Genomic DNA, 25,980 nt, shown 5'->3' on the forward strand with positions numbered 1-25,980 from the left:
TCTCCGCTATCTTCGAACTTACTATGTACTCACAATACTCTGTATTAAACTATATAACCTGTTACAAAAATTCGAAGTGACAAGCGGCGGAATTTCACAGCGCATTCTGTTGACCTGTGACGTACTTCGGTTCGAAGAGCGGATTCACCGACCAATCGGAGGCGCTGCGATTGCCGATTGCTATGCGCTTGGGAATGCGTACGTCACAGGTCAACAGAAATGGGCTCGAAATATCCGCCGCTTGTCACTTCAGAATTTTGTAACAGGTTATATTAGTTTAATACAGAGTATAGTGATACATAGTAAGTTCCAAGATAGCAGAGAAAGGTTTGTGTTGAGAATAAACCCAGTTGGAAATTCTAGTCTCTGAAAACGCACCAGCAAACCACCCTGATGATTCACTTAGGGGTTCCTGAATTCCTCCACACAAAAGGATAGGGACGCTTTGTGAACCCTATCTCCTCGGGTTTGGTTACATTATTGTATCTAGCGAGGTACGCGTCCGCATATTAGATAGTACCAGCAGAGCATATAAATCACGTTGATTTATATGCTCTGGTACCAGGGTACGTTCCGTATACGGACCGTACCCAGGGTACGTTCCGGCAGTACCCGGGGGGACATAGACCTTTTCAGCCCTACTGATAGTGATGCTGATAGGGTCTATGTCCCCAGGGTACTGCCGGAACGTACGTCACAACCACAAATGCCACCTTGAATAGTGAATACATCACAGGTTCAGCTAAACACAGAACTATTACGGCTAGCCAAATAGTGGAATGTCTGCCTGTACGAGCGAGGAGGATCGATTGTTTATACGCGAAGTCTCTTGCGGCTGGGCGTCCAAGGCCCGCGTAAGGGCGCTGGAAGTTCAAGGGGGTTTGAGAAAGCGGGCCGCGAGGCACGTGTGAATGGCTTGGCACATCGACGCTGCGTACGTGCCTGCTGGCAGGGGCGGCATTGATTGAAGTATGGGGGGGCACGATTGTTTCAGCGTGGCTACTAAATCATACTAAAATCACTATTAAAATCACTACTAAAATGTAGAGGGTTGGTATTGCTGGACTATGAGAGAGCGACAGCCAAAACTCTTTCGGGAATTGGACAAAAAGTACAATCGGGAATGACACACGAGTGTGGCCGCCAGGGAAAAATATACGTGTGAATTTATTAGGATTTTCATGGTTACCGTTCTATAATCCTACGGGTCGTTGTCCTACGGGTCTACATAGGCACGCCGCAGGCACACCCGCACGGCATAGCAGGCACGCACGGCAGCGCACGCGCACACACGCATGCACGCAGCGCGCAAGGCACGCAAACGCGCGCAGGCACACGCGCGCAGCGCGCAAGGAACACGCAGCCGGCAGGCACACACGTATATATACGCCGGCGCCGCGGCGGCGGCGTGCGCGCGCTTGATTGAATCAATACAGTACAGTACAGCACATGCATGCTTAATGATAAACACTTGACAGCACACCGTACCAGGAATTCTACCGCACAGTGGACACGGCTGCCGCTAGCGGCAGAGGCCGAGCGAGATCGGCAAGGGCGGCGCCACCTGGAACAATCGATTTCCAGGGCGACTTTTGCTTTTGGGGTCGCCCCCGATATCATGTGTTTTCGGGGCTCTTTTGGATTTCGGGCGCAAATCGCCCGCCGCCCCGTGGTTATTTTTTCCTGGCCGCCACGCAGCACGGCACTGCCGTTGCACTATTTGGAAAAAAAAAATTTCTGCAGGGAACCAAGGAGCAACATATACCAAGGAGATGAAACCCCGGAGGGGGGGGCACTCTCACCCCACATTATGGTAGGTATCATATGTGCCAATGCGAAGTCAAATGGGAGGGGGAGGGCTCTGGAACTAACTCAGACCTGAAAATGGGGGTCTTTGGAACTAATGTTTGTTGAATGTGGTATGCTCTGGAACTGGCTATGTTCGAAATGCGTCTCCGGAACTAGGATTTTCGTTTGAGCATCAATGCTATGACACTTGGCGACACGTTTAAAAGAGGGGTCTCCGGAACTGTGGGGGGAGGGGGAACAGTGATTTGCTTTAAATCTATGCTGTAAGCACTTGAACCATAATTTGTATTGTTATGTAGAAGAGAAAAAACATGACCGGAGAGAGATGAACGGCACGCACGCACGCCACGCACGCACGCACACACACACACACAGACAACACACGCACGCACGCACACATACAACACACACACTTGCATGCATGCCTTGACGGCCCGGCTTCAACTTATCTGAAGTACGATGCACTGGAACGGAAATTATTAAAAACTAGGGTCTCCGGAACGGCAAAAATGTAAGATCTGCCATTGGTAACTAAACTTATGCTCTGAACGAGATATTCTTAAAAATGCGATGCACTGGAATTAAAATTTAGGGTTAGGGTTTGAAAATGGGGTCTCTCCCGCGGCAAATACCTACCATGCAATATATATGGGAGTGCCCCCCGACCAGCACGACCCAGTTAAGGCTCAACAATGCAATGGTCACGCATGTGACCCTAGACATGTTAGACAAGGTAGATGAACAGGATGTAATTTCAGAATTTGTAAGTTGCCATCCGGGCAGAAAAGATTCAAATTGGAATAATTAAAAATAAAATGACAAGTTATCTGACTGGACTGTCTGATATTACTATTAATACTGATCAATTTAGAGGTTTTATATCAGTCTGCTCTAAGATTTGGAATGGTATTTAATATGACAATGTGCCTATTCAAATTCAAACTTCAAAACATACAGATGTACATAGTGAAAGTATAAATGCAGATTGAAAATATGCTTATTTTTCATAATTATGTACTGATAGTATATACATTTTGTAAATAATGTTTATTAGTTATCATACTCATAATATATATTTTAGATACTTTAGTCAAAACATCAGCTTTAGCTACATTCCTCTTTGAAATTTACAAATTGCCTTTTTAAAATGATCAGAATTGGTTGCTTTCAACATGGGCCTGAAATGCAGAAATTCCATTTCCAGGCTCTACATTTCAAAAATTTTCTGGGGGAGTACCCCGCATCGGATACATATTTCTTTGCAGTGGCACTTTTTGGGAGGCCACTACGCCTGCTAATATGCCGGACCGTACCTCTTCTACTCCTCACTAACGTGTCTAGGAGTCGCCCACGCCTACTCCTAACCTTAACCCAAACCCTAACCCTAACCCTAAACTCTTAATCCTAACCCTAACCTTAACACTAACCCTAACCATATCAGCTAGATAGTTACCAGGGTACATTCGGTATATACGGACGTACCCCCGGGTACGTTCCGGCAGTACCCTGCGGGGACATAGACCCTATCAGCGATAGTGATAGTGATAGTGATACCTAGCCACAAGTTCCCTTCTCGCTTAACACTACGTTTCCTACACAGGCACTTGTGTAGCGTTTCAGTAAAATATAATGCTAACTAAATACGAAATTTATTTACTTAGTACAAAATTCTTAATGTTTCTATACTATTGGCCAACTGGCAGCCATTGCTCTCGCGGCGCGACTGTTGCATGCTTGCACTAATATATAGAGTGCACTCTATATATTAGTGCAAGCAGCAACAGTCGCCGGCGCAAGAGCAATGGCTGCGGTAATGCAATGGTAGGAAACTATTGGTGATAATAGTGAAAGGAGAGTAGGCCTATAGTGGAGAACATTAAGAATTTGTACTAAGTAAATAGATTTCGTATTTAGTTAGCATTATATTTTTATTGAAATGCTTCAAGTGCCTGTGGTTTCCTATGCCGTGTAACAGTCGGAGAGCCTGTGTCGGTTTAAGTGATACCGTACTGCGTACGGTGTAGCGCGTAACGTGTAGTGTGTTACAGTCCCACTCCACTCCTCTCAAGTCTTATCTTGACTTGATTCTGTCCTGTGTTTTACTTGTATTGTCACTTGAGTGTGCTTTAAAGTTATTTAACACACCGTATCAGACACACTCATGTCTCATGACACATGTCATGTGTTGCAGTGGCGTTAATTTATTCATTTTTTTTAGACAAATCTAATAATACTAGTTTCTGCCAGCTGATAACGACAAGGACCCTACCGTCACAATGGATTTCGATGTTGCCGCCGCAGAGCAACGCGCCCGGAGGCCAAAGTCACTGTGTAGTACATCCGAAGCAGATGAGATTTGCCAGCCCCAGCCGATCGATGACAGAGTCCTCAAGGACCGTCGTCGCGTACATAGAGCGGTTCGATGCCCTCACGGAAAATCGCACCAGAGGCATCTCGAAACAAATCGAGATGCTCGGTGCACCGTCATGCCAAAGTTCACCAACAGACCGCGTCACGCACGTCGTATTCAAGGGCGGCAACGCGCACGACCCAGCAGAGGGCGCTGAAGTCCGTGTCCACCTGGTGTCGGTGCTGTGGGTGGAGAGCTGCGGCAAACCAGGACGCCACATGTCCGAGAACCTCTATCCGGTGGCGAGTCCTGGTAAGTCCACTTCCCATCGTCGGCCGGCTGCGAAAGATGAAGAGCATGCAGCCGAAGGAGTTTGACGAGGAAGTGTGCCCGCAGCGCGATCGTCAGCAGCGCAGGCAGCGCATGCGCAACAAGAGACATGCTGCCCGAGTTTCTCTTCACCACGCCCGAGCAGGGCAACAGCCCGCTGTTCAGTCGCCGAGACGCAGCCGCCGCCGCTCCGCCGACGCTGGCAGCGACGTCTCGCTCTCCGTGCCGGACACTCCGACGTACGTGCAGCAGTCGCGGCTGCGCACGGAAATCATGCAGAGGCTGCGAGCCGGGCGGTCGTCCGGTGACAGCTTGGCGTCGAGCGCCGGGCGACGCGACGCCGACAGGACAGCGTCGTAAGTCGCCGGCGATGGATCGCCCTCAACAACGTGAGCCCGCGTGCCACCGCAAGCTCTTCAGGAACCTCGGCGAGGGACGCGACAAAGCGGCCCCGCGCTGCGATTCCGACGACTCCGCGACGGTCTCCCACGGAAGCAGCGCAGCGACGGCGAGCAGGCAGCGGGCAGGTCGTGTCAGCCCGGCGGAGGTCGTCCGCCCGTGAAGCGAGTAAGAAGAAGAGGAAAACTGTGGCTGTCAACGCAGGAGCCGTCGTCTAAGCTCTGCACGCCGCCCGAGACGTCCCGCCGGGAGGGTGTCCGGCTCTGGAATCATGATCGGAGGGAAGAGAGAGCGGGAAGCCCGCTTAGACCCGCGTGGGAGTCGGCGAAACGACGCAAATTCAACGAGCACTGTCATCGAAATCCTTAAGGACAGGTGATGGCGCCGACGCGGACGAGTCTAGAGGAGTTCAACACCTCGGCCGCCCGGAAACCACGCCGATCTGCTGAGAAGAGTTTCTGCCCGCGATGGGTCCATGTTGCCGCAAAGCAACGGCGCGCGAGCTGGAAGCACCAGCAGTCAGGCAGTCGCAGCCGCCAGCATCGTCATGACGAGTCTGCATGCGAGCGAGCAGGAGCTGCGTCATCGCGATCGTCGGCAAGCTCGGCCGCTCCTTCGTCTCCGCCGACACGTCGGCTGCGACACGAGCACGTCGTCTGCGGCCGCGAGCGCGCACGCTGAACGCTGCTCGCGGCGATTGCGCGCGGATGCTGGATTTGTCTCCGTTCTCGTGGGCTGTCGAGTCGCTCGAAACTGGCGCGTGGCTCGCCGAGACGCCCTACGAGTGCCGTCGGTGTTTTCGGCGCCGGCGCGGCTCGCCGTGTGTGCGAGCGGGAAGGAAGCGGCCGGCCGGGTGGCGACTCTACGGCAGCGGTTTTGCGCGGTGTGGCCGCTACACGTTTGGCAACACGGACGCTCCAGAAGAGAAGATGGGTCAACTGCTACAGCAGTGCGGCGGCGGAGGGTGACGGCGTGCATCGCAAGGCCGACGTCTGTGTTGGCGGGCGGCGAGCAACCAGCACGCCACGCACTGTGACGGAGAAGTGGCGTCTTCGATTCGATCACGCGCGCACGAAGCACAGCGCCTTGCGCGATACTGTCACGGAGCAGGGTAGGTCAGCCAGCCCCGAGTTCTAAGTGCAGCTGCGCTCAACTCGTCAGTTATTTAGTTCAAACTTGCCAAAATTGTGAACAGACAAAGTGTTAGAGTGTCACGTTTTGAATGTGAGTAAAGCTTGGTATTTTACTGTTTTGAATGTGAGTAAAGCTTGGCATTTTACTGTTTTGAATGTGAGTAAAGCTTGGTATTTTACTGTTTTATATAATGAAATGACAGCAATTTCTGATTTGTCACTCTTAGCTGCTGATCTGCTTTTTGATAAACATTCACATTGCATGTAATAGTAGTGCAGTAATTCACAGTGCATGTAGTAGCCCATTTACTAATGATATATCTAGAGAGAAGATGAGAGAAAAACAGAAAACCGTTTTTAAGTGAACTTAATTTGAGTTAAGGTTAGACTTTAGTATCACATTTGTTAATAGTATATATTATCTACGTAACGATGAAAGAACAAAATGACGAATTAAATGTATTAGAAAATAGACTTATATTGTGGTTACAAGCTCAATCAATTTGTGAGGGTTTACCCACACGTTTTTAATAAATTCAATTATTACCGCATGTATATAAAAGTGTGTTAACTATCATTTTTACAAGTAGTTGAACTGGTAAGAACACGTATGCTCTGCTACCTACACGAAGCAAAAGTAGAAAGTCTAAAACAAAGAGCATGTAAACTACTAGCTACTGCCAACATGGACATTCACGTTTTTGGTAAAACAAACTTATATACTTCACATAAAAGCTCATTTTCCATGATTTAATGCGACAAACCTTCAATTTTTGCCATAACATGAATTTATAAAATACCTGTAATTCTTTCATAAGTTAAATAAAAAAAACAGCAAAAGTCAACAGATCAATATTAAAGGGATAGTAGACTCTAGGATTTTACTGCATATAACTGTATTTACTGTATAACAAATCGTCTATACCCACACGTATTTGTTACCAGATACCTAATTTGATTGTTATAATTAATTACACATCAACGCTACGAAATTTGAACGGCGCCATGACACCCGCGACCATGCTGCCACCCTGAAAAAGTTGCGTATTTGCCCATTTATTTTGCACGTTACAGACCGAGGGCTAATCACAAAGGTGCAATTATATTCATACCTAAATGCTATTTAACCAAACGATGTTCATTTTAGGACAAATTTATCCATAATATAACTAGAACTATATGTCATTTATAAGATATTACAATCCTTTTGCTTTTAAATTAATAAATAAGAAACACCCTCGGTCTGTAGCCCTTGGCTGGAAAGTGGTTTTGCGCAACTTATCAGATCGTGCACTTTGAGTGGCGCCACCGTCGTTGTAATCAAACTAGTCGTTAGTTTTAAAACATTTTTTAATAATATTTCTAATGGTGATTGAACCATGAAACTTTTTATGTAGCGTAATTTTAACCTAAATTAACTGAAAATAACCCTAGAACCTAGAGTAAACTATCCCTTTAATGGTATTTGAGAACATTAGACTTGGAAACCATCAGAATGAAGTTTGTTCAGTGCATGAACGAAATTTCGAGTGCATGTTGGTGGCAAGCCAACAAATCTTTCAGAGCAGTGGCACTACACAAGTGCTACCATATCTATGAAGGTCTAAAGTGAGCTAGCTCATGAAATAAGAGTTACCTGCTCTAGTAAATAATGCTTGCCAGCTTCTAGTCTGGGTTGGAATATTGCTTAATTAATTATTAGTTGTCATTCCACGTCATATCAAGCCAGGCTTGAAATAGGAACACATGAGCAATCTTGCTTATATTGGATGCATCCACTTTTACTGAATCCTGACTGCCTTCATCATACTGAAGTTTCTGTCAGAGAGGGTAGAGTGCATGCAAATGTTGTGGACAATCATGATATGTTATCATTGGGTATTCACATAGATGCCACAGCTTTCTATCCATCTAAGTAGCAAAACCGTCTGTTAACATACTATACAGGGATGAGATTCTTCCGCGGATCCGCGGAAATCCGCGGATTTGACAGTCCCAGGGGTCGATTTTGTGAAACGTCTAAATTCGTTGAGAAAATTGGGAGGGGGGTAACAATGTAACAATTTAAATTATATACCCTCAACAGCACCTGACTGTAGACTGTAGAGTGTAGACAGTAGGCTGACAGCGAAGTCTACAGTGTATCTGTTTTTGCGTACCAGAAAAGAAAATCCTCGTTCACAGGCTGCAGTAGAGGGGCAAACATTTGAGGTAGCTGATCACGTAACGACCATGCCTGGCCTGGGGGCCGGGTTTACATGTTGCTGCGTGCATGTTGTGTGCATGACTATGCACTGATTGTTCCATTCGCATTGTGTTTTTTTTCCATTCAAATCTCGTCGCAGCAAGGCAGCTTATGTCTGAGTAAAACAATGCAAGCGACGGGTGGAAACAGAAAAAGATCATTATGTCTAGACATTTAATAAAAAATTTGCCCTATTTTCACCCACCTGATTTCCTATTATAGTTCGTTTGTTCCTTTTGACAACTTGAAAAGGTGATTCAAGAGTCTCCTATAATGTGTTCAGAATAGCTTAGAATGCACCAAATTGCACCATTCTTTTAAAAAAATTCCGGGGGAGCATGCCCGCCGGAAAATTTCAGCTGAAAATTAAATTATCCAATCTCATCCCTGCATAGAACTTTGACTATTTGAGGTTACAGGGTGTTGCATGAACGGATGACATAACACGACTAAAACAACATCACGTAAGGATGCTGACATCGACGTCATTACAAAATGTCATCGTGTTAAAGTAAGCTTCACTACACGAAATTCCCAGGCACACTTATATTTATAAGCCTCCCTGTTTGCCACTAAACTTTGCTGTAGATTCTCAAGACCATTTCAATGACCAATTATACAGTGACCACTGTAAGATTAATCCAGATAATAAAATGTAGGCTCATCACAGCTTGCTTGAATACTACTGCAGCAGAATTGGCTGACCGCTCGCGCTTGGGATCGGTTGGTTGGCCTCGTACACAATGCGCCCCCTGACGATGGTTTTGTGAACTACGCCGTAGAAAGGTCTGTTCAGGTACGGTGTCAACTTGTGTCGATGCTGAATCATACCAGTCTCAATCTGTCGGCAGAACAAGAGAAGAATGTATTACTATTCCTATAAATTGTTTTGTTATTATTTTGCTGCACTTCTCCGATGATGTGCCTGATTGGTTGACATTTCTTTCTAGTTATTTAGACCTTAGTCCATTACCATTATTGTGGCTTCAGGATCCCAGATGACAAAGTCTGCATCTTTGCCGACTGCAATGCTGCCCTTGCTTCCGTCGAGGTGACAGAGTGCAGCCGTGTTTTCACAGAGAAGACGCTGTACTTGCCGCAGAGAGAAGCCTTTCTCCTTAGCCCCAGTCCAAAACAGAGACAAACCTAGATGAAGACACTGCAAACTGAGGAGCCGGTAAACGTCCTAGCGAGTTTGTGCCTTCCATGATAAAAACGCTGCACATTATGCTGTTAATTACCGGTATGAATCGACACGCTCGCTGCCATCTAAACTTGTCTAAACTTACTCTAGACTGAAGCTCCAGAAGCATAGTAGACAGGTCCACTTGTCATAAGCTAATAGTACTAGGTTAATTGTACTAAGTCTAAATTTAAATTTAAATCCTCGAGAAAAAATTTATACACAATAGAATAATATGTATATAAATAATAATAGTCATTTACCGAATTGCAGTGACGATATTCCGCCCCAGGCAGTCATGAAGTTTCCCGTTTCCGGGTTCTTCATTTCCGGCGGACACGGAGAATGGTCGGACACTATGGTCTGTATCACACCGGAACCGATCGCCTCCCACAGAACATCCTAAATGAAAAGAAATTAATCATAAAATTAGTAAATTGTCGAAAGAATTCCGAGTTTTTTTTAAAGTCAACATTCTTCGAACATACTCCAAGTGTGATTGAAAGACCGCACAACCTAACAGCCGGCGGCAGCGTATGCACGGGTGGATTGGAGACGCTTACCTGGTTCGATTTCTCTCTCACAGGGGGTGCACATTTGTACTCAGTGGCACCCGTGGGGACTTCCTCAGCATAGAGAGTCAGATAGTGGTTGCAGGTCTCGACGGTAAGAGGTGCGCCTTCGCTCTGCGCTTGCCTGATGATCGGCACCGCATCGCCAGATGACAGATGAACGATGTGGCAGCGCACCCTGGTGGAGAAAAATCCTAGTGTAAATCCAGGGTAACAGGCGGCCCAAGGTCATACGAGATGCCAATAAGGTGAGAGCAATGCTGCCTCATGGGATCAATCGATAATTACACACACATACACGTAGTAGTTAACTGTGGTAAGTGTGATTAGTGTACTATGATTATTTCACATATTTAGGGCCTACAGACTAAACCAGACTACAACAACAGTTACTACCCAACATGACCAAGTTACTCTGTATCGTGGTAAACAAACACTTGCTTATATTGGAGGCACAGTCTGCACACTAGCTTGATTGCATCTTGCTCCCACTCTCTTGGACGAGATGCTAAAAACGTCTCGTATTTCGTCACATCACCTGAAAATGTGAAAATATGACATGAATGAGTGTTCCTAACTGTATACGTTCATCACCATCAAATATTAGGTCTAAACAACTGAGGTGGATCGCACAGATTTCATTCAAAAATATTCATGAATGGACAACCAGGTGCCACTACTTGTCAGCAGCAGTAACTCATCAATCATGCAATATGCTACTAAAACTCTATCGTTGCTATAACGACTAAACTAATTGAAGAGCCATGCAAAGTATTTCACTATCATGACTAAGATGTTAGTTGTGACTACTCTCATGTAACAAAAAATAAAATAATTATATATGACAACACCAGAAAGATGAAATATACCTGTCACATCCGTGCAGCCGCATGAATCTAATTCAGCGTGAAACTGGTCGTAGTAATAGCACATGCAATATCAAATAAATATCAGAAACAAAATAGGTTAACACAAAAATAATAACCATGCACCAGCTTTGTAGCTATGAGTGCATTTTGAAGATTACGGCAATTAAATTGTCTCTAAAAATAGAAAAGTCAGCAGAAGAGCGCAGTAAATTAGAACTGGAACCACGAGTGTTTCCACAGTGGCATACATTAAATAACAATACATAGCATTAAAGAAACTCTCAAAGCTTCAGCTCAAAATGATAGCTTATATGTTATCCTGGAAGTGTAACATATTCTTACCTGAATTGCGTGCAAAAATTAAGTGCAAACAGATTAAGAACTAAAACTAATGAAAAATTACATTATATACAGAGCCATCGAAATCAACACCAATGCTATTTCACAAATATTTACTGCTCATCTAGATGTTACCACAGCAGCATCTCTCACCAGCAGCACAGAGTTGGTTCCCTTCATCTGCGTCATCGCAAGATGGAGGTCTGCTTCGGAGACATTTGGGAACTCATCAAGGCCGCTGTGGATCAGGAAGCATTTAAAGCCAACAACTCCTGCCTTCACCATGGGCACAAGTTCATGCTGCAACACGACACAGAGAGTTACAATGCAAGGTGCTATATGTATAAATAGAGTATAAAGAAGAGCAGGAATGCAAGTCAAACTTATAACGCACTTATAATACCATAATTGTAGGCTAATGATTATTATAATTAAAAATGAAATATTTAATAAAATATAATAAATTAATTTTGTATAACTGATCGGACAATAATAAACGCTCTCATTTGTAGCAGCAGAGATAGAACTTTGCAGTAGAAATTTATTCACATTGTCACACTGATTATCTGTAGATCTAGATTCTTGTAATATGGTAAGAAGATTTATAAGGAATGGTACTATAATGGTATAATAATTTAATTACTTGATTACCAGGTACCACTCCTCCCCAGAAGGCAACATCCACGTGACATTTACCAGGCATGCATGCAAGTTTGGTTTCCAGTGCTTGAACTGAGGTGGTCACTGGACTGCAATTCCTACATGGAATTATAATAAAGTTGACAGTTTTGAAGAGGCACTGTAACACACCTAGTTACAGTAGAAGAGAATATGTAAGTGTATGCGTGTTATAGACCAGAAATCTGTAATTTTTAATCTGTGATTACTCAGTGGTTGGCAGGATCAGTGTATGAATTGTGATAAAATATAACTTCAAATGACAACTACAATTTAGGTCTTCCCAGAATCTATGATGACAATTGTGACAACAACCAAATTGCAACTGACAGCAAAACAAGTGCCGCAGAGCGACAGCGCTCATTTAACGTCTACTGCGGTGACTCTGTGGTGGAGTGGTGGGATTCTAGTAAACCCTGTTAGTCCCAAATGTGTTCACACACGCGCCGAAACAGTGGAAGGCACAGGGATGGTATCAGGAACCTTCTCAAAGGAATGTTCGTTGGGATCGTTATGAAAGTTGCCACGAGATGGCGCGTACGTTTAAGTGTCTTCAGATTAAAGATGGAAGCTCCCATCGTACGTAGTAGCAACAACTATTTGCAAGACAGAATAGGTAAGCACTCATCCATTTACCTACGCAAGCCTACAGGCTAAAATAGAGAGCTGCCGCCTGTAACTAATTAACGCAGGCAAAAACTACACAGTACTATTACCACCACATGCACTGGCAGTGGCATACGTTACATGTAACACACTGACAGTACAGAATGCCATAGAAATTATACGATTTAAGGAGCATAAACCTTCTTCAACCAAATTTAGCTTTTGAAAATTCACTGTGACATTGTAGCCTCATACATCCAAGCATGTATAGATTCTACTAGCAAACCTGGCAGTCAAATTCTTTCTAACAGACAGTAAACAAAACCATGTTTAACCCTCCTCTTGAGGGTCAAAAGGTTATCCGACACTTACTCTTCGCATGTCAGCAGAAAGTACATTTCATGGTCCTTTCAGTAAAGCCATAAAAATGGTAGGTCACCACTGAAACAAAAAAGTTTTTCAATCGCTCTGTCAGACCTTGTCCTCAGAAAATGTCTAAAATCTGCCCTGTGCCCCATTGACCTTTGACCTGTGACCTCCAATTTTGGCACAGTGATGGCTTTTCCTACCATGATGCTATACACCGACTATCACGAGCCTAGGTCGAGCCGTTTAGATTTGTGCCGCAATTCTGCATTTCCTCCCTATACCTTAAGTTAAGGAGGGAATGTTCCCCCTTCTTTTACCTCTTGACCTTTGACCTTTGACCCCCAGCTTTAACATCCCAACTCGTTTTCGGATTACCCCCCCAGGTCCCAAATATCGTGACCGTATGTCGAGCGGTTAAGATTTGTGCCCAACTGTTGACGCACGGACGGACGGACGGCCGGACGCACGCTCATGCGACTCTACAAGTTGCATCTGACTATATATATGTCAAATGAGCTAAACATCTTGAATGCATGCAAGTGTAGTGCAGACTTACAAAGGCATATCAACGATGGTAGTGATGCCACCAGCAGCAGCTGCCTTGGTCGCAGTCTCAAAACCTTCCCAGTCAGTGCGACCTGGTTCATTAACATGAACGTGGCTGTCTACAATTCCTGCCATGACGACCAGCCTTCCAGCATCAATCACCTATCAAACGAGAAGCACCTGCTTCACAGTTGCACAGTGTTTTGCAAATCACACTTTTATCTGTAGGAAAATGATTAAAACACCCTTCCTTTAAGTTCGAGGTCCGGTGTCTTCTAAATTGAAGCCATAATTCGAGTTTGACCATCAAGCTATATTCGAATTTTGCGTAGGGGAGAGATAGTGATCCGCTAGGGGACGGCTCTGATTGGCTAATTTTGTCTCTTATTTTATTTTATTTTTTATTATTTTTGGCTAATTTTGTTTTATTTTAGAATTAGGGATAGGGTTAGGGTTAGGGTTAGGGTTAACTGATTTCTATATCCACAACTTATTTCTATATTCACTATCTCTCCCCTGAGACCTACTAGCTATATTCTTGTACCCTTGATCAATTTGTAAAGAAGGAAGGAGCTAAAGAAAGAGTATAGCCAATGGAAATAGAAAATGTCAGGTAATGCAAAAGAAAAGGATTGGGAGAGTGATAAAGGTTCATGGGGGAGAAGCTAGGCCAGAAAAGAAACCTATATGAGAAAGTAAAAACCAAGGAAAAGAAGAAAGCGAAGGATTCATTATATCGTGTGTGTGCGACACCAACAAATATAAGAACATATAAGATAACAAATAACGTAACAGGGTGCGGAATTAATGGGAGTCCGGAGTCAAATACTCCCTGATTTACTGTCGGACTCCCTGATTTGAAATATGCAGGAGGAGTCCGTGGGACTCCCTGGAAATTCTGCCATACTATACTAACTAGTTCGTTCCAGAGCACGGCCTCGCGGAATTAACGTATTTTTTCAGCAAATGGCCAAAGAAAATTTGGCAGACGTAACCGTATATGAATTTTCAAAATAAGCATGTGTTATTGTTAACGCCGTGGCTATTCTTACGACCAGTCGTAACAATTATGTATGGACTATTCTGCAAGGTGTCTATATACCGTCACCTACGAGTCGAAGCCGTACTACAGGATTCGATACAGGCTCCGACCCAGGATTCATGGGGAGCCAGACAAGGCCACGGCTGCGAGCGTATATAAGGACCGCCCGGGATTGACTCGGGGTGCTTCATTCCACCAGACGACCAGGAGAACTGATCGTGTAAGGATCAACCCTTACAATTCTTACGACATGTCAGTGTGACATCAGTGGCTATCTATACTGTATACACCATAGATAGTATATAAGATAGCCGAGTCGGTTTATAGTTGGGGCTAGGGTTAGGGTTGGGGTTAGGGTCAGGGGTTTTGCATCATTCCTTATGTTATTATAGTGAATGCGCATGCGTTACCGGAACTTCCCCCATGTCGTAAGAATATATAGTCCATAAATAATTGTTACGACTGGTCGTAAGAATAGCCACGCCCTATTTTTAATAATAATATCTTTAATTTTGAACTTCAGACTGCGGACTCCAGCATTTTGTTACGGACTCCCTCTTTTTGAGGGTAGGGAGTCCGTTGGACTCCCGTCTTCAAAAGTTAATTTCTACCCTTTACGTAGCCACAATTAAGTTCCCTTCTCGCTTAACACTACGTTGGCGAGAGTCCTACGAGGTGTAACTTACGTTCTATACGACGCACAGGCACTTGAAGCGTTTCAACTGTAAACACACGCCGCCGCCATTGCGCGCACACTGACACATAAATATATATATTTATGTGTCAGTGTGCGCGCAATGTGCCGGCGCGTGTCGGTTTACAGTTGAAACGCTTCAATGTGCCTGTGATACGAGTGTACAGTGTGAGAGCGGTCGGTTTACCGGTTCAGGATAGAGACATGGTCACAATAAACAATGACAATGTTCATTTACACATCAATATAAATATAATATTATTCAATTCAAGTGGCGTCAGACGCCATGCCTTTCAGGCACCACCAATCCAATGATACCGCTGGCGGGACCATGGGGTAGTATAGGATCCGTTATTGATCTTCTCCCGAATGCTGTTAACGGTAATCTATGCGCCCTATAAGGAGACGGGCAGAGAGTCAGGTCAGGGGGGTACAGGGGCGGGTCTAGGGGTCGGTCCCCTGCCCGCGCAGAATACGCATCTGAGGGGTTCTTTATGTTTCAAAAAGAAAAAGAATTTTCTGGGGGGAGGGGCCCCCAGGACCCCCTTGCGTCTAAGAAACGTTCAGTATGTCTGAGGAAGAGCGTTGCCTTACACAGTGATAGTACGACAGAACCTAATAGAACATCCTAACATTCAAGAACAATAACTTGTTGTGGGTATGCTACGGAGCCCCCCCCGTGCGTCCAACCCTGTACACGCCTCAGGTCACCTGTAGCTATCAATTTTATATCAAGAAATCTGGCCCATTTCTGTCCGTCTACTTCCTATTCTATGCAGGGCAGGCATGCCGTTGCGTTATATTGATGGGGAGCATGGCTTTGCTCGGGTCAGCCGCTTTCAATGACAATTTTACAGTTGTTGTGACACCAGTACTAATTGCATCATGTCTTGAATGGAATGTATTTCGGGAAGGTTACCCAAAGTATCCCTGTAAAGTAGAGAAAATTATTTGAGTTTTGGTCATTATGATATTTTAATCTATGATTGCTAACAAATCTTTCATAATCATCATGTAATTTTCTCTAAAATTACAGTGAAACAACTTTTTTGTGCTAAATTCACAACTGCCTCAGAATGTATCCAGAGCCTCACCACTTTGTCCTGTAATTTCAAATTTTTTTTTTTTCCGGGGGAGGGCATGCCCCAGACCCCCCCCCCCCCTAAGGTGGCTTGCTCCCCGGGGCGTCTATTTTTCCGTACCACAAATGCGCGAAGGGTTCCTCTGATTGTGCTGCTTTTGATTGCTCTGGCGGAACCAAGGGTGTTGCTATTGCCCGTGGGTGAACCCGCAACGTGGCGAGCACTTGAGTGTAGGATAGTGTTAGGTTGGTTACGGGTGGTTTAGGTTACGGTTAGTTAGGGTTAGGGTTAGTTTTTTGTTTCAATTGTTTTAATTTTTAATTTTAAGGGTTAGTGATCAGTCGTTAGGGTTCAGGGGTAGGTGGTAGGGTTAGGGTTAGGATTTTTGCAGTCATGATATCTGTCCAGCACAATAGATAATTTTGTGAATAACACTGCCTTTATATAGCTGGGCGACACTATACCATATTGTAGTGTGATGGGGTGTGGTGGCGGTGTTTGGAGTGAGGTTACCGTTAGGGGTAACTTTTGAACGTCATATCGTCAACGTTATCACGTGAACCTCGCCTCTCAGCACCAATCAGAGAACCTTCGCGATTTGCTGTACGGAAAAAATTAGACGGCTCCCCGGGCTCGCCCTAGGCTATCACTCGAAAGCCGCGGCACTATTTTATTGCTTCCGACGCCTTGACCATATAATATAGCCTATACGTTAGGTTAGGCATTATGGGTTAGGGTTAACGGTCAGGGTAGTTAGCCAAGCACATTGGTTTCATTGGACCCATGTTTCAGGCGCGGATTAGGCCGTTTGCACCGGTTTCCTGAACGGTCACAGGCTGGGTATCTTCAGAATTGACCTTCAAAATTTACCTGTTCAAATATAGACTCATCACACAGACCATAGTGTCCGCGTTGAATTTCCATGACCTTTCCATTTCTGCAAATAATATTAGCACAGCAGACTTCGTCTGTATTATCAAATATTACAGACTGTCCTTTAAGCAACGTATTCATCTTGCAGGTACAGATGTCTTTGACCGGATTATTGTTTCGCGAAGATGACAAATAGTACGCCGCCTCACCGCCTGCTGTCGGTCTGTGATGTGAATCGCTTTGATCCGAAACTTACCAGTCAGCTGTTGCAGCAGGGTGCGCCACTTTATTTTATTGTTTTTTATTTATTTATTTATTTATTTAGGTACTTATCCATGACAATGAATGATACATGCATAGCATACTTATTATAGCAGTATTTTTGAAATTCACGATTATGCGTTTAAGTATCCCAGTATGCTACTTAACAGTGACCAAAGGGAACAAGAAGTTGCAGTTGACGGGTCAAATATGTGGCATATGTAGGGCATTAGTGCATTAATTTATCCTAAGATTACAAATAACTTACGCACGCGCGGCACGTACGCAATAAAGCAGGCACACACGTACGCACGTACGCGCATAAAGCAGGACACGTACGCACTACGCATAAGCAGGCACCACAGTACGCACGGTTCACGCCATAAACGCAGGCCACAAGACGACGTACGCAATAAAGCAGGCACACACGTACGCACGTACGCAATAAAGCAGGCACACACGTACGCACGTACGCAATAAAGCAGGCACACACGTACGCAATAAAGCACGCACACACATACGAAAGAACGCACGCACGAACGCAGTGGCGTAGCTAGGATTTTTCAGCGGCGGGGGGGGGGGGGGGAAAACCATCCGGGGCCATACATTTTCGTGGGGCACAATAGTATAATTTTTATTGAGATGTGCGTTCGAACCTTCTTTCATTGTATTTACTGTTCTTAAGGGCATTGTTTTTATATTCAAATTTTTATTAAGGGAGAGTTACTCTAGGTTCTAGGGTTATTTTCAGTAATTTAGGTTTATAATATACGCTACATAAAAAGTTTCATGGTTCAATTACCATTCGAAATATTATTAAAAATGTTTTAAAAACATACGACTACAGTTTGTACAACGACGGTGCGCCACTCAAAGCGCAGCGATCTGATAAGTTGCCGCAAAACCACTTTCCAGCCAAGGCTAGCAGGCGAGCGGTGTTCTTATTTATTCATTTAAAGCAAAAGGATTTAATATCTTATAAACGACATATAGTTTCAGTTATAATATGGATATTTGCCTCTAAAATGAATATCGTTCAGTTAATAGCATTTAGGTATAAATTATATTGCCATTTTGTGATTAGCCTCGTCTGTTAACCTGCAAAATAAACTGTCAAACGCAACGTTTTCGGGGTGGGCAGCACGGTCGCGGGGTGTCATGGCGCGTGCAAATTTCGTTGCGTTGATGTGTTCATTTATAACAATTAAATGTGGTATCTGGTTAACAAATACGCCTGTGTGTATAGACGATTTGTTATCACAGTAGTACAGGTTGTAGGCAGTAAAATCTCAGAGGCTACGTTGTCCCTTTTAAGCATGAACTTTCAGTGGGGGGGCACCTGGGGGGGGGGGCACAGAAAATTTGTCCCCCCGTAGCTACGCCCCTGCACGAACGCAAGACTGCAAGAACGCACGCACAAAAAGGAATTAAATATATAGGGAGTATATAATATGATACAGCAATGTGACCATAAAAGAATGGGAACATTAACAAGTTTGATGGTTATTAAAAACAGTCATTAAATTTATACTTGCAATTTTCACTTATACAATGACGTACATTTACGAATGCACACAAAGAACAAGTAAATTTATAACAATAGCAAAAACTTTAATATTAATTACAATAACCTCAATGATTTCAAAAATATGGGCTTGATATTTTTTTTTTATAATTTAACATTATATCATACCCTTCCTAATTTGCCACTCAATTCACTATTAGTAATAACAATTTATATTTAATCAGTTCAGTCCGAGAGTGAGAGCTCACTAGCACTTTACATGTTACAGATTAATTTTCATGATTAACAATTTCATTACAAAGGATCGAGATGGTTGTCAGTTCTATTTTATCAAGCCAATAGTTGATGGCAATCTATTCTAACTCCTGTATGTGCTCCTTCTTGGCACGTACAAACCACTCATTCCATGACCCATCATAGACGGGCACATCCTTTTTGCCCAGTAAGAATGCTGCTAGTGATATAAAGCAGGCTGTGATACCCTGTCCGCATGTAGCTACTATTGGTTTATTCAGGTCTACGCCTTTAAACTTCAGTATCTAGAACAAAAATAATATATAGATTTTAGCACTGGTATGATAGTGTAGGCAGAGTGTTGCTAATATATTGTATTTGCAGTATATTCCTAGCAAACAATATAAATTTCAGGTAATTTTTGCTGAAATAATTGTAACATTTTTTTCTAGATACATGGAAATATTAAGTTACCATTTACTGTCATCTAATATTATACATACCTTTTCTAAATCATCCTCGGAGCGCATTGTCTTGGTAAATGGGTCCATAAAAGCAGCATAATGCAAGCTAATAGATCCGGGCACATGTCCAGCCCCAACAGCCTCTGGCAATATAAACCCCATATGCATGCAGTACCATTCATGTGAATGTTAGCAATATATTCAACCATAAACAACTTTGATAAGTGAGTTACATAATTACCCATATGATCCCAATTTAACTTTCAGCTAGAAACACAACCGTGCCTGCATAACAATTGACTAAATTTTAAACCTGTACAGTAACAGTGATATATACCTAACCATTGACTATATTATATTATGAAATTGGTTTATTCACAACGTGGAGAAATGTGGATTACAATTCAATGACACACCGTCAAGCTGGCAAACAGATTTCATAAAATTACCAAGTTTAAGATCGATAAATCACCTACCACCAGGAACTTGCTCCCATCCTTCAAATCTGCCCTGACTTCTAGCATCCACCAGCTGTACACTTTTGGACAAACTTCCATCGATCACCAGCTTTTCAATGTCATTGTATGAGCGTACAAGTTCCGGCCGATACTCTGCTCTGAAGTTGCCACGCTGCACATGGGTAGTGGCACGTGTAAGTGCATTCCCTGCCACACAAAAATAGAATAGCATATGTCAGCAATTCAGGTTGTATTTAGGTAGAATGTAACTATGCATTATGAACCCTGCTTATTGTAATTTCAATAGATGATACGGATTTATTTTATAGCATTCGTCACTATAAATTTGCGTATAGAACTTAACCAAATAGGTGCTAACTGATTTAACTGATTTAACTGACTCAACCCCTCACCAAGGTGTGGGGTGGATAGAAGGGCAGGAAGACTAGGTCTTGTGTATGCCCCCATCTAAAACAACTTGGCCACCTGTCCTTTGAAAATGTTAATGGACTCTGCATTTACTGCCTCTTTTGTGAGACCATTCCAGTGCTCGAGGACCCATACACTAAAAAAGAAATTTCTTACATCCAACCTGGAATGTGGAGTAAACAATTTGAAGTTATGGCCCCTTGTATTATTGTAATCAGACATGGTGAAAATTTTTGTTGGACCTAATTTCTCCATGACCATGAATTAACTTGAAAGTCTCGATGAGGTCCCCCCTCAATCTCCGTTGTTCTAATGATATAAGTCCTAATTTTGTTAATCTCTGCTCATATGGAAGGTGGTGAATTTCGGGTATCATTCGTGTAGCCCTTCGCTGTACTTTCTCTAATACAGATGAGTCTTTTTGAAGATGAGGGTTCCATGCTTGCACAGCATACTCTAGGTGGGGACGCACCAGTGACTTATATAGTTGGAGGATTATTTCCTTGTCTTTGTAAGATATGTTTCTATATGTGATTCCTAAGACACTATTTGCTTTCTTCGCAGCTGTAGCGCACTGTTTGTGTACACAGGGCTACCAGTGCTACCAGTACACAGGGCAGTAGTTAGCAGGAGGGAAGTCCCCCGACAAAAAACGATTACATGGTCAATGGGGAAGTGACCACAGTCAATTGCCCGGCCACAACACAAAACGCATGTGGCTTTGCACCCTAGGCAAAATAAACTAGCTACACTCGTGGTACACATATTCATGTCATAACTCATTGATGAATTTCACCTGCTGCCAACCACTTTCCTAATCCACCACTTAAAATGGATACTTGGTCATGACCGAACACGCGGAACATCCACCACACTCTTGGCGCATAAAAGAAGCCCTTGTCATGTCTTTCACATACAACAACATGACTATCGTTGCTCACGCCAAGCTGCTCAACGTAGTCACTAAACAACGCCGGATCGGGAAGCATGTACTTGAGACACAATTCATTTTTCAGCTCGGAACATGCGCCAACATTAAAGAATGTTGAACCGCCTATGTGTGCTTCATCATACAGCTCTTTTATGCTCAAATTTGGTCCGCATTCTAGTAGTCGTATCTTCTTATCAGATTCTAAGAGTGACTTTAATTCATTTACAGATAAAAGAGTTTTAGCAGGTTCGGTGGAGGAGGAATAGTATGAGCTTTGAATACGAGTCAACGAAAAATAAAGTTTCTGGGTTGCCGGCCGAGTAGTACTGCCGCGGGTACTGTCAAAGGTTTGCTTTAATAATACGCCTACGGCAGCACGCCCCTTACTAGCATACCGTGCTGAACACCACAGAACCATATTATTAAAACTACAACAAGATTATTAAACACTACTCGATAATAGTAGACTATACACGCCTAAACAGAAATCAACAAATTTGTCAACAAAGTCTCAAGGACATGCGGCAGCGATGTTCCGGGTTTGATAGAGCCAGTGGATGAATGATGAATGATGAATGTTATTTCTCGTAGTTCTAGATTCTCCCACTACGTGGCGCGCGTGCAAAATGTTGCGAAATGTGCAAAATGTGGCGCGCGTGCAATGACAACTTTGTTCTCTGATGATATCTATGGAATAACCATGAATGAATAAATAAAAATAATGAATTAAAATTAATTAAATAAATTAAATAATTAATAATTAATTTAACAATAAATAATTAATTTAATTAAATAAGTGAATTAAAATAAATAAATTAATAACCACGTGCTCTGCATTCACCTTCAGATCGCGGCTGTCGCACAACATTGTTGAAATATTTCAATTATTTTTTTATTTCTGTTTAGGCGTGTATAGTCTACTTTCTCAGTCTACTTTTTCATAATCTTCTTGTAATGGTTCTGTGGTGTTCAGCACGGCATGCTAGTGGACGTGCTGCTGTAAGCTTATTATTAAAGCAAACCTTTGACAGTAGTAGTACCAGTACTCGGCCGGCATCTAAGAAACTTTATTTTTTGCTGACTCATAAGTCATACTATTCCTCCTCCACCGAACCTGTTAAAACTCTTTTGTCTCTAAATGAATTAAATTCACTCTTAGAATCCGATAAGAAGATACGACTACTAGAATGCGGCCCAAATTTGAGCATCAAAGAGCTGTATGATAAAGCACACATAGGCGGTTCATCATACTTTAGTGTCGGCACATGTGCCGATCTGAAAAATAAATCTCTCAAATACATGCTTCCCGATCCGGCGTTGTTTAGTGACTACGTTGAGCAGCTTGGCGTGAGCAACGATAGTCATGTTGTTGTATGTGAAAGAAATGACACAGGCTTCTTTTTTGCGCCAAGAGTGTGGTGGATGTTCCGCGTCTTCGGTCATGACCAAGTATCCATTTTAAGTGGCGGCTTAGGAAAGTGGTTGGAAGCAGGTGAAATTCATCAATGAATTATAACATGTGTACCAGGAGCGTATACGCGTAGCTAGTTTATTTTGCCTAGTGTGCAAAGCCACATGTTTTGAATTCTAGGCAATTCCCCATTACCAATGTATAATAGTTTTTGTGGGGGGACTGCCCTCCTGCTAACTACGGCCCTGTTAGCTCTAGTACTACGCGGGCTATAGTAATAGAGCTACGGCCCTGTGTACTGGTAGTACCTAATGGGTAAAGTTCTATGCAAAATTCTAGCAACAAATCCTATAAAAGACATCAGTATGATTGCCTATTGAAATTACACTTATCGAGCAGGGTTAATAATGCATTGTTACATTCTACCTAAATACAACCTGAATTGCTGACATGTGCTATTATATTTTTGTGTGGCAGGAAACACACTAACTCATGCCACTACCCATGTGCAGCGTGGCAATTTCAAAGCAGCGTATCGGCCGGAACTTGTGCGCTCATACGAAGACATTGAAAAGCTGGTGACCGATGGAAGTTTGTCAAAAGGTGTACAGCTGGTGGATGCTAAAAGTCAGGGCAGATTTGAAGGATGGGAGCAAGTTCCTGGTGGTAGGTGATTTATCGATCTTAAAATTGATAATTGTATGTAATCTCACTGTCAGCTCGATAGTGTGTCATTTAATTGTAGTCCACATTTCTCCACATTGTAAATAAACCAGTTTCATAATATAAATAATAATATAATTATGATTAAGTATACATGCATAACAATTTACCGTACAGGTTTGAAATTTAGTCAATTGTTATATGCATTCCGGCTTGTGTTTCTAGCTGGAGGTGAACTTGGGATCATCTGAGTAATTATGTAACTCACTTATCAAAGTTGTTTATGGTTGTATAATATATTGCTAACATTCACATGAATGGTACTGCATGCATATGGATTTCATATTTCCAGAGGATGCTGGGGCTGGACATGTGCCAGGATCTATAAACTTGCACTATGTTGCTTTGATGGACCCATTTACCAAGACAATGCGCTCAAAGAATGAGTTAGAGCAGGTATGCCTAATCCTTATGACAGTAGATGGTAACTCAATATTTCTCTGTACGTATCTAGAAAATTGTAACCATTATTTTAGCAAAAATTACCAACAGAAATTTATGTTGTTTGCTAGGAATATACTGCAAATACAAATATATGTATTAGCAACAGTACACTGTTATATGCTCAGTATGCTGTACACTCATACTGGTGCTAAAATCTCTATATTATTTTTGTTCTAGATGCTAAAGTTTAAAGGTGTAGAACTGGATAAACCAATAGTAGCTACATGCAGACAGGGTGTCACAGCCTGCTTTATATCACTAGCAGCATTCTTACTGGGCAAAAAGGATGTGCCAGTCTATGATGGGTCGTGGAATGAGTGGTTTCCACGTGCTAAAAAGGAGCACATAAATATACCATGGTCCGACGTGGAAAAATCTGACTAGAAAATGACTTTCCTGGATGTAGACATCAGCAGAACAAATCAATAGAGCAAGAATATTTTGATGTGAAAATGCAAACATATAATTATTTTATGGCTTTTCAGCTCTCAAAAGTGGATCAAATATAGGCCCCTATCAATCGGTATTTATATTCTTCTGAAAAGATCAAAACCACAGGCTATAGCTACTTTTTGCATATCAGTACAGTCAAGAATGCATGGTATGGTTCTTAAAATTGTAATGACAAGATTTGTAGATCTACAATTCTGTAACCCTTCTGGCTCTTGATTAGACCAATCAAACTGAATCATGTCATTGCAAGCACTATATATAGTATCTTACACAAAAGAATTATGCTCAAGAATATAAATACAAATTCACATATGCTAGGGTCAAGAGTACATAATCGCTATTATGTAATCTTGCTAGGGTGTAACGATTCGGTGATACATTGGTGAATCGGAATACAGCAGCCTACGATATGATAATCAATATGCAGCATCAGTATCGCGATACAAACAATAAAGATGTTAAACGGTGAATACGCCTAAAGACAAGCTAAACTATTTTAATCAAGCACATGTGATACCTTTTAACTTGAATTTTTTCTTCTATTAATTAATGAACTCCCCCTCACTGGCCCTCAGTATCACGTAAATGTCCTTTGCTGTCGTAGAAACCTGGCTCAATTAATATATGTGGTGCGCTTGTATTGCTGCCAAAGTTGCCGCTGTGAAGTGTTGTATAATAATAATATAACATTAACAGTTACAGTTGTGAACTAGCTTGTGATGAGTAACTGTTGGGCACTGTAGCAGATTTTCTCGACAACATCAAATTATTTATCAGAACAATAAACATAGAATTCTGAAACTACTCTGGTAAAATAAGGCCGAATTAATGATAATCTGTGTACATATATGCATTTGTCTGGTAAGCATCCTGTGGGGGCTGCCATTTTGGTGGAATAGAGCACCGTGATTGGTTAAAGCTTCTATTTTCGCATTGAGCCACGCAGAAGATTTTAAAATTCCACATTTCAAACGCCCATTACAAACTAATGTGCGAGATTTTTTGGTGATCCCTGATGTTTTATTATCAGGATATAATCAGAAGTAGATAATAGGGAACCCTAGGGTTCCCTATTAGTATTATCAAGAGTAGATTGGTATTATCTACTTCTGATATAATGTATTTAACTTATAGTTATACCCAGATTTAAACTTGGTTCAATGAAGTGTCAAACTGACAAACGAAAGTGAACAATAAATCATTGTTGGCCCATAGCCGAACATGGCAAAGGACGATGCTTCATCTTCACTCTTTCTTTCTTCACGCATACTTCATCTTTACCAGTACTGGCAGTGGCACTAGCCATTAGTCTGTAGAGCTAAGGGCCTACATCTTCACCGACGAGGAAAAGGATTAGGACTGCCATGATTCTGAACATGGAAGCCAAATGGGAATAAATAAAGCTTTTCAGAAGGCTAGTAGTAGGTATTATTGGTATGGGATGGGATCTGATCTAACAAACAGTAATAAAGCATGCGATATGAATGTAAAGAAATAGAAAAGATCACGTTGGCACGTAGCTCTAGTA

The 25,980-nt window shown here is 42.7% G+C and overlaps 3 protein-coding genes across 6 annotated transcripts; 1 reads left to right on the plus strand and 2 right to left on the minus strand.

The window, feature by feature from the left end:
• Positions 1 to 8,587: 8,587 nt before the first annotated feature.
• On the minus strand, positions 8,588 to 17,298 carry LOC106807836 (allantoinase, mitochondrial-like). 2 transcript variants are annotated; one of them, XM_014810299.1, is made up of 10 exons: positions 17,117 to 17,182; positions 13,439 to 13,590; positions 11,873 to 11,987; positions 11,383 to 11,529; positions 10,891 to 10,933; positions 10,463 to 10,559; positions 10,013 to 10,199; positions 9,713 to 9,851; positions 9,240 to 9,412; positions 8,588 to 9,107 (listed from the first exon to the last, which is right to left on the minus strand). In XM_014810299.1, the coding sequence occupies exons 1-10, from the start codon at positions 17,168 to 17,170 to the stop codon at positions 8,949 to 8,951; spliced, it is 1,266 nt and encodes a 421-aa protein (XP_014665785.1). In that variant the 5' UTR covers positions 17,171 to 17,182; the 3' UTR covers positions 8,588 to 8,948. The 2 variants fall into 2 exon arrangements, with proteins under 2 accessions (XP_014665785.1, XP_014665786.1); XM_014810300.1 differs by lacking the exon at positions 13,439 to 13,590 and having other exon boundaries at positions 17,117 to 17,298.
• On the plus strand, positions 14,669 to 25,685 carry LOC106807837 (3-mercaptopyruvate sulfurtransferase-like). Of its 3 annotated transcripts, none has more exons than XM_014810304.1 (5): positions 14,669 to 14,690; positions 17,268 to 17,395; positions 23,310 to 23,498; positions 23,848 to 23,951; positions 24,177 to 25,685. In XM_014810304.1, exons 2-5 carry the CDS (start codon positions 17,305 to 17,307, stop codon positions 24,381 to 24,383), a joined length of 591 nt encoding a protein of 196 aa, XP_014665790.1. In that variant the 5' UTR covers positions 14,669 to 14,690; positions 17,268 to 17,304; the 3' UTR covers positions 24,384 to 25,685. The 3 variants fall into 3 exon arrangements, with proteins under 3 accessions (XP_014665790.1, XP_014665789.1, XP_014665787.1); XM_014810303.1 differs by lacking the exons at positions 14,669 to 14,690; positions 17,268 to 17,395 and adding exons at positions 22,261 to 22,420; positions 22,834 to 22,913; XM_014810301.1 differs by lacking the exons at positions 14,669 to 14,690; positions 17,268 to 17,395 and adding an exon at positions 22,261 to 22,913.
• Positions 18,876 to 21,997, minus strand: LOC106807838 (3-mercaptopyruvate sulfurtransferase-like). Its single transcript, XM_014810305.1, has 4 exons — positions 21,287 to 21,997; positions 20,080 to 20,268; positions 19,643 to 19,746; positions 18,876 to 19,444 (listed from the first exon to the last, which is right to left on the minus strand). Exons 1-4 carry the CDS (start codon positions 21,837 to 21,839, stop codon positions 19,259 to 19,261), a joined length of 1,032 nt encoding a protein of 343 aa, XP_014665791.1. The 5' UTR covers positions 21,840 to 21,997; the 3' UTR covers positions 18,876 to 19,258.
• Positions 25,686 to 25,980: the final 295 nt, after the last annotated feature.

Source organism: Priapulus caudatus, unplaced genomic scaffold (assembly GCF_000485595.1).
Source record: "Priapulus caudatus unplaced genomic scaffold, Priapulus_caudatus-5.0.1 Scaffold236, whole genome shotgun sequence".
In the NCBI taxonomy this organism is placed as follows: domain Eukaryota; kingdom Metazoa; phylum Priapulida; class Priapulimorpha; order Priapulimorphida; family Priapulidae; genus Priapulus; species Priapulus caudatus.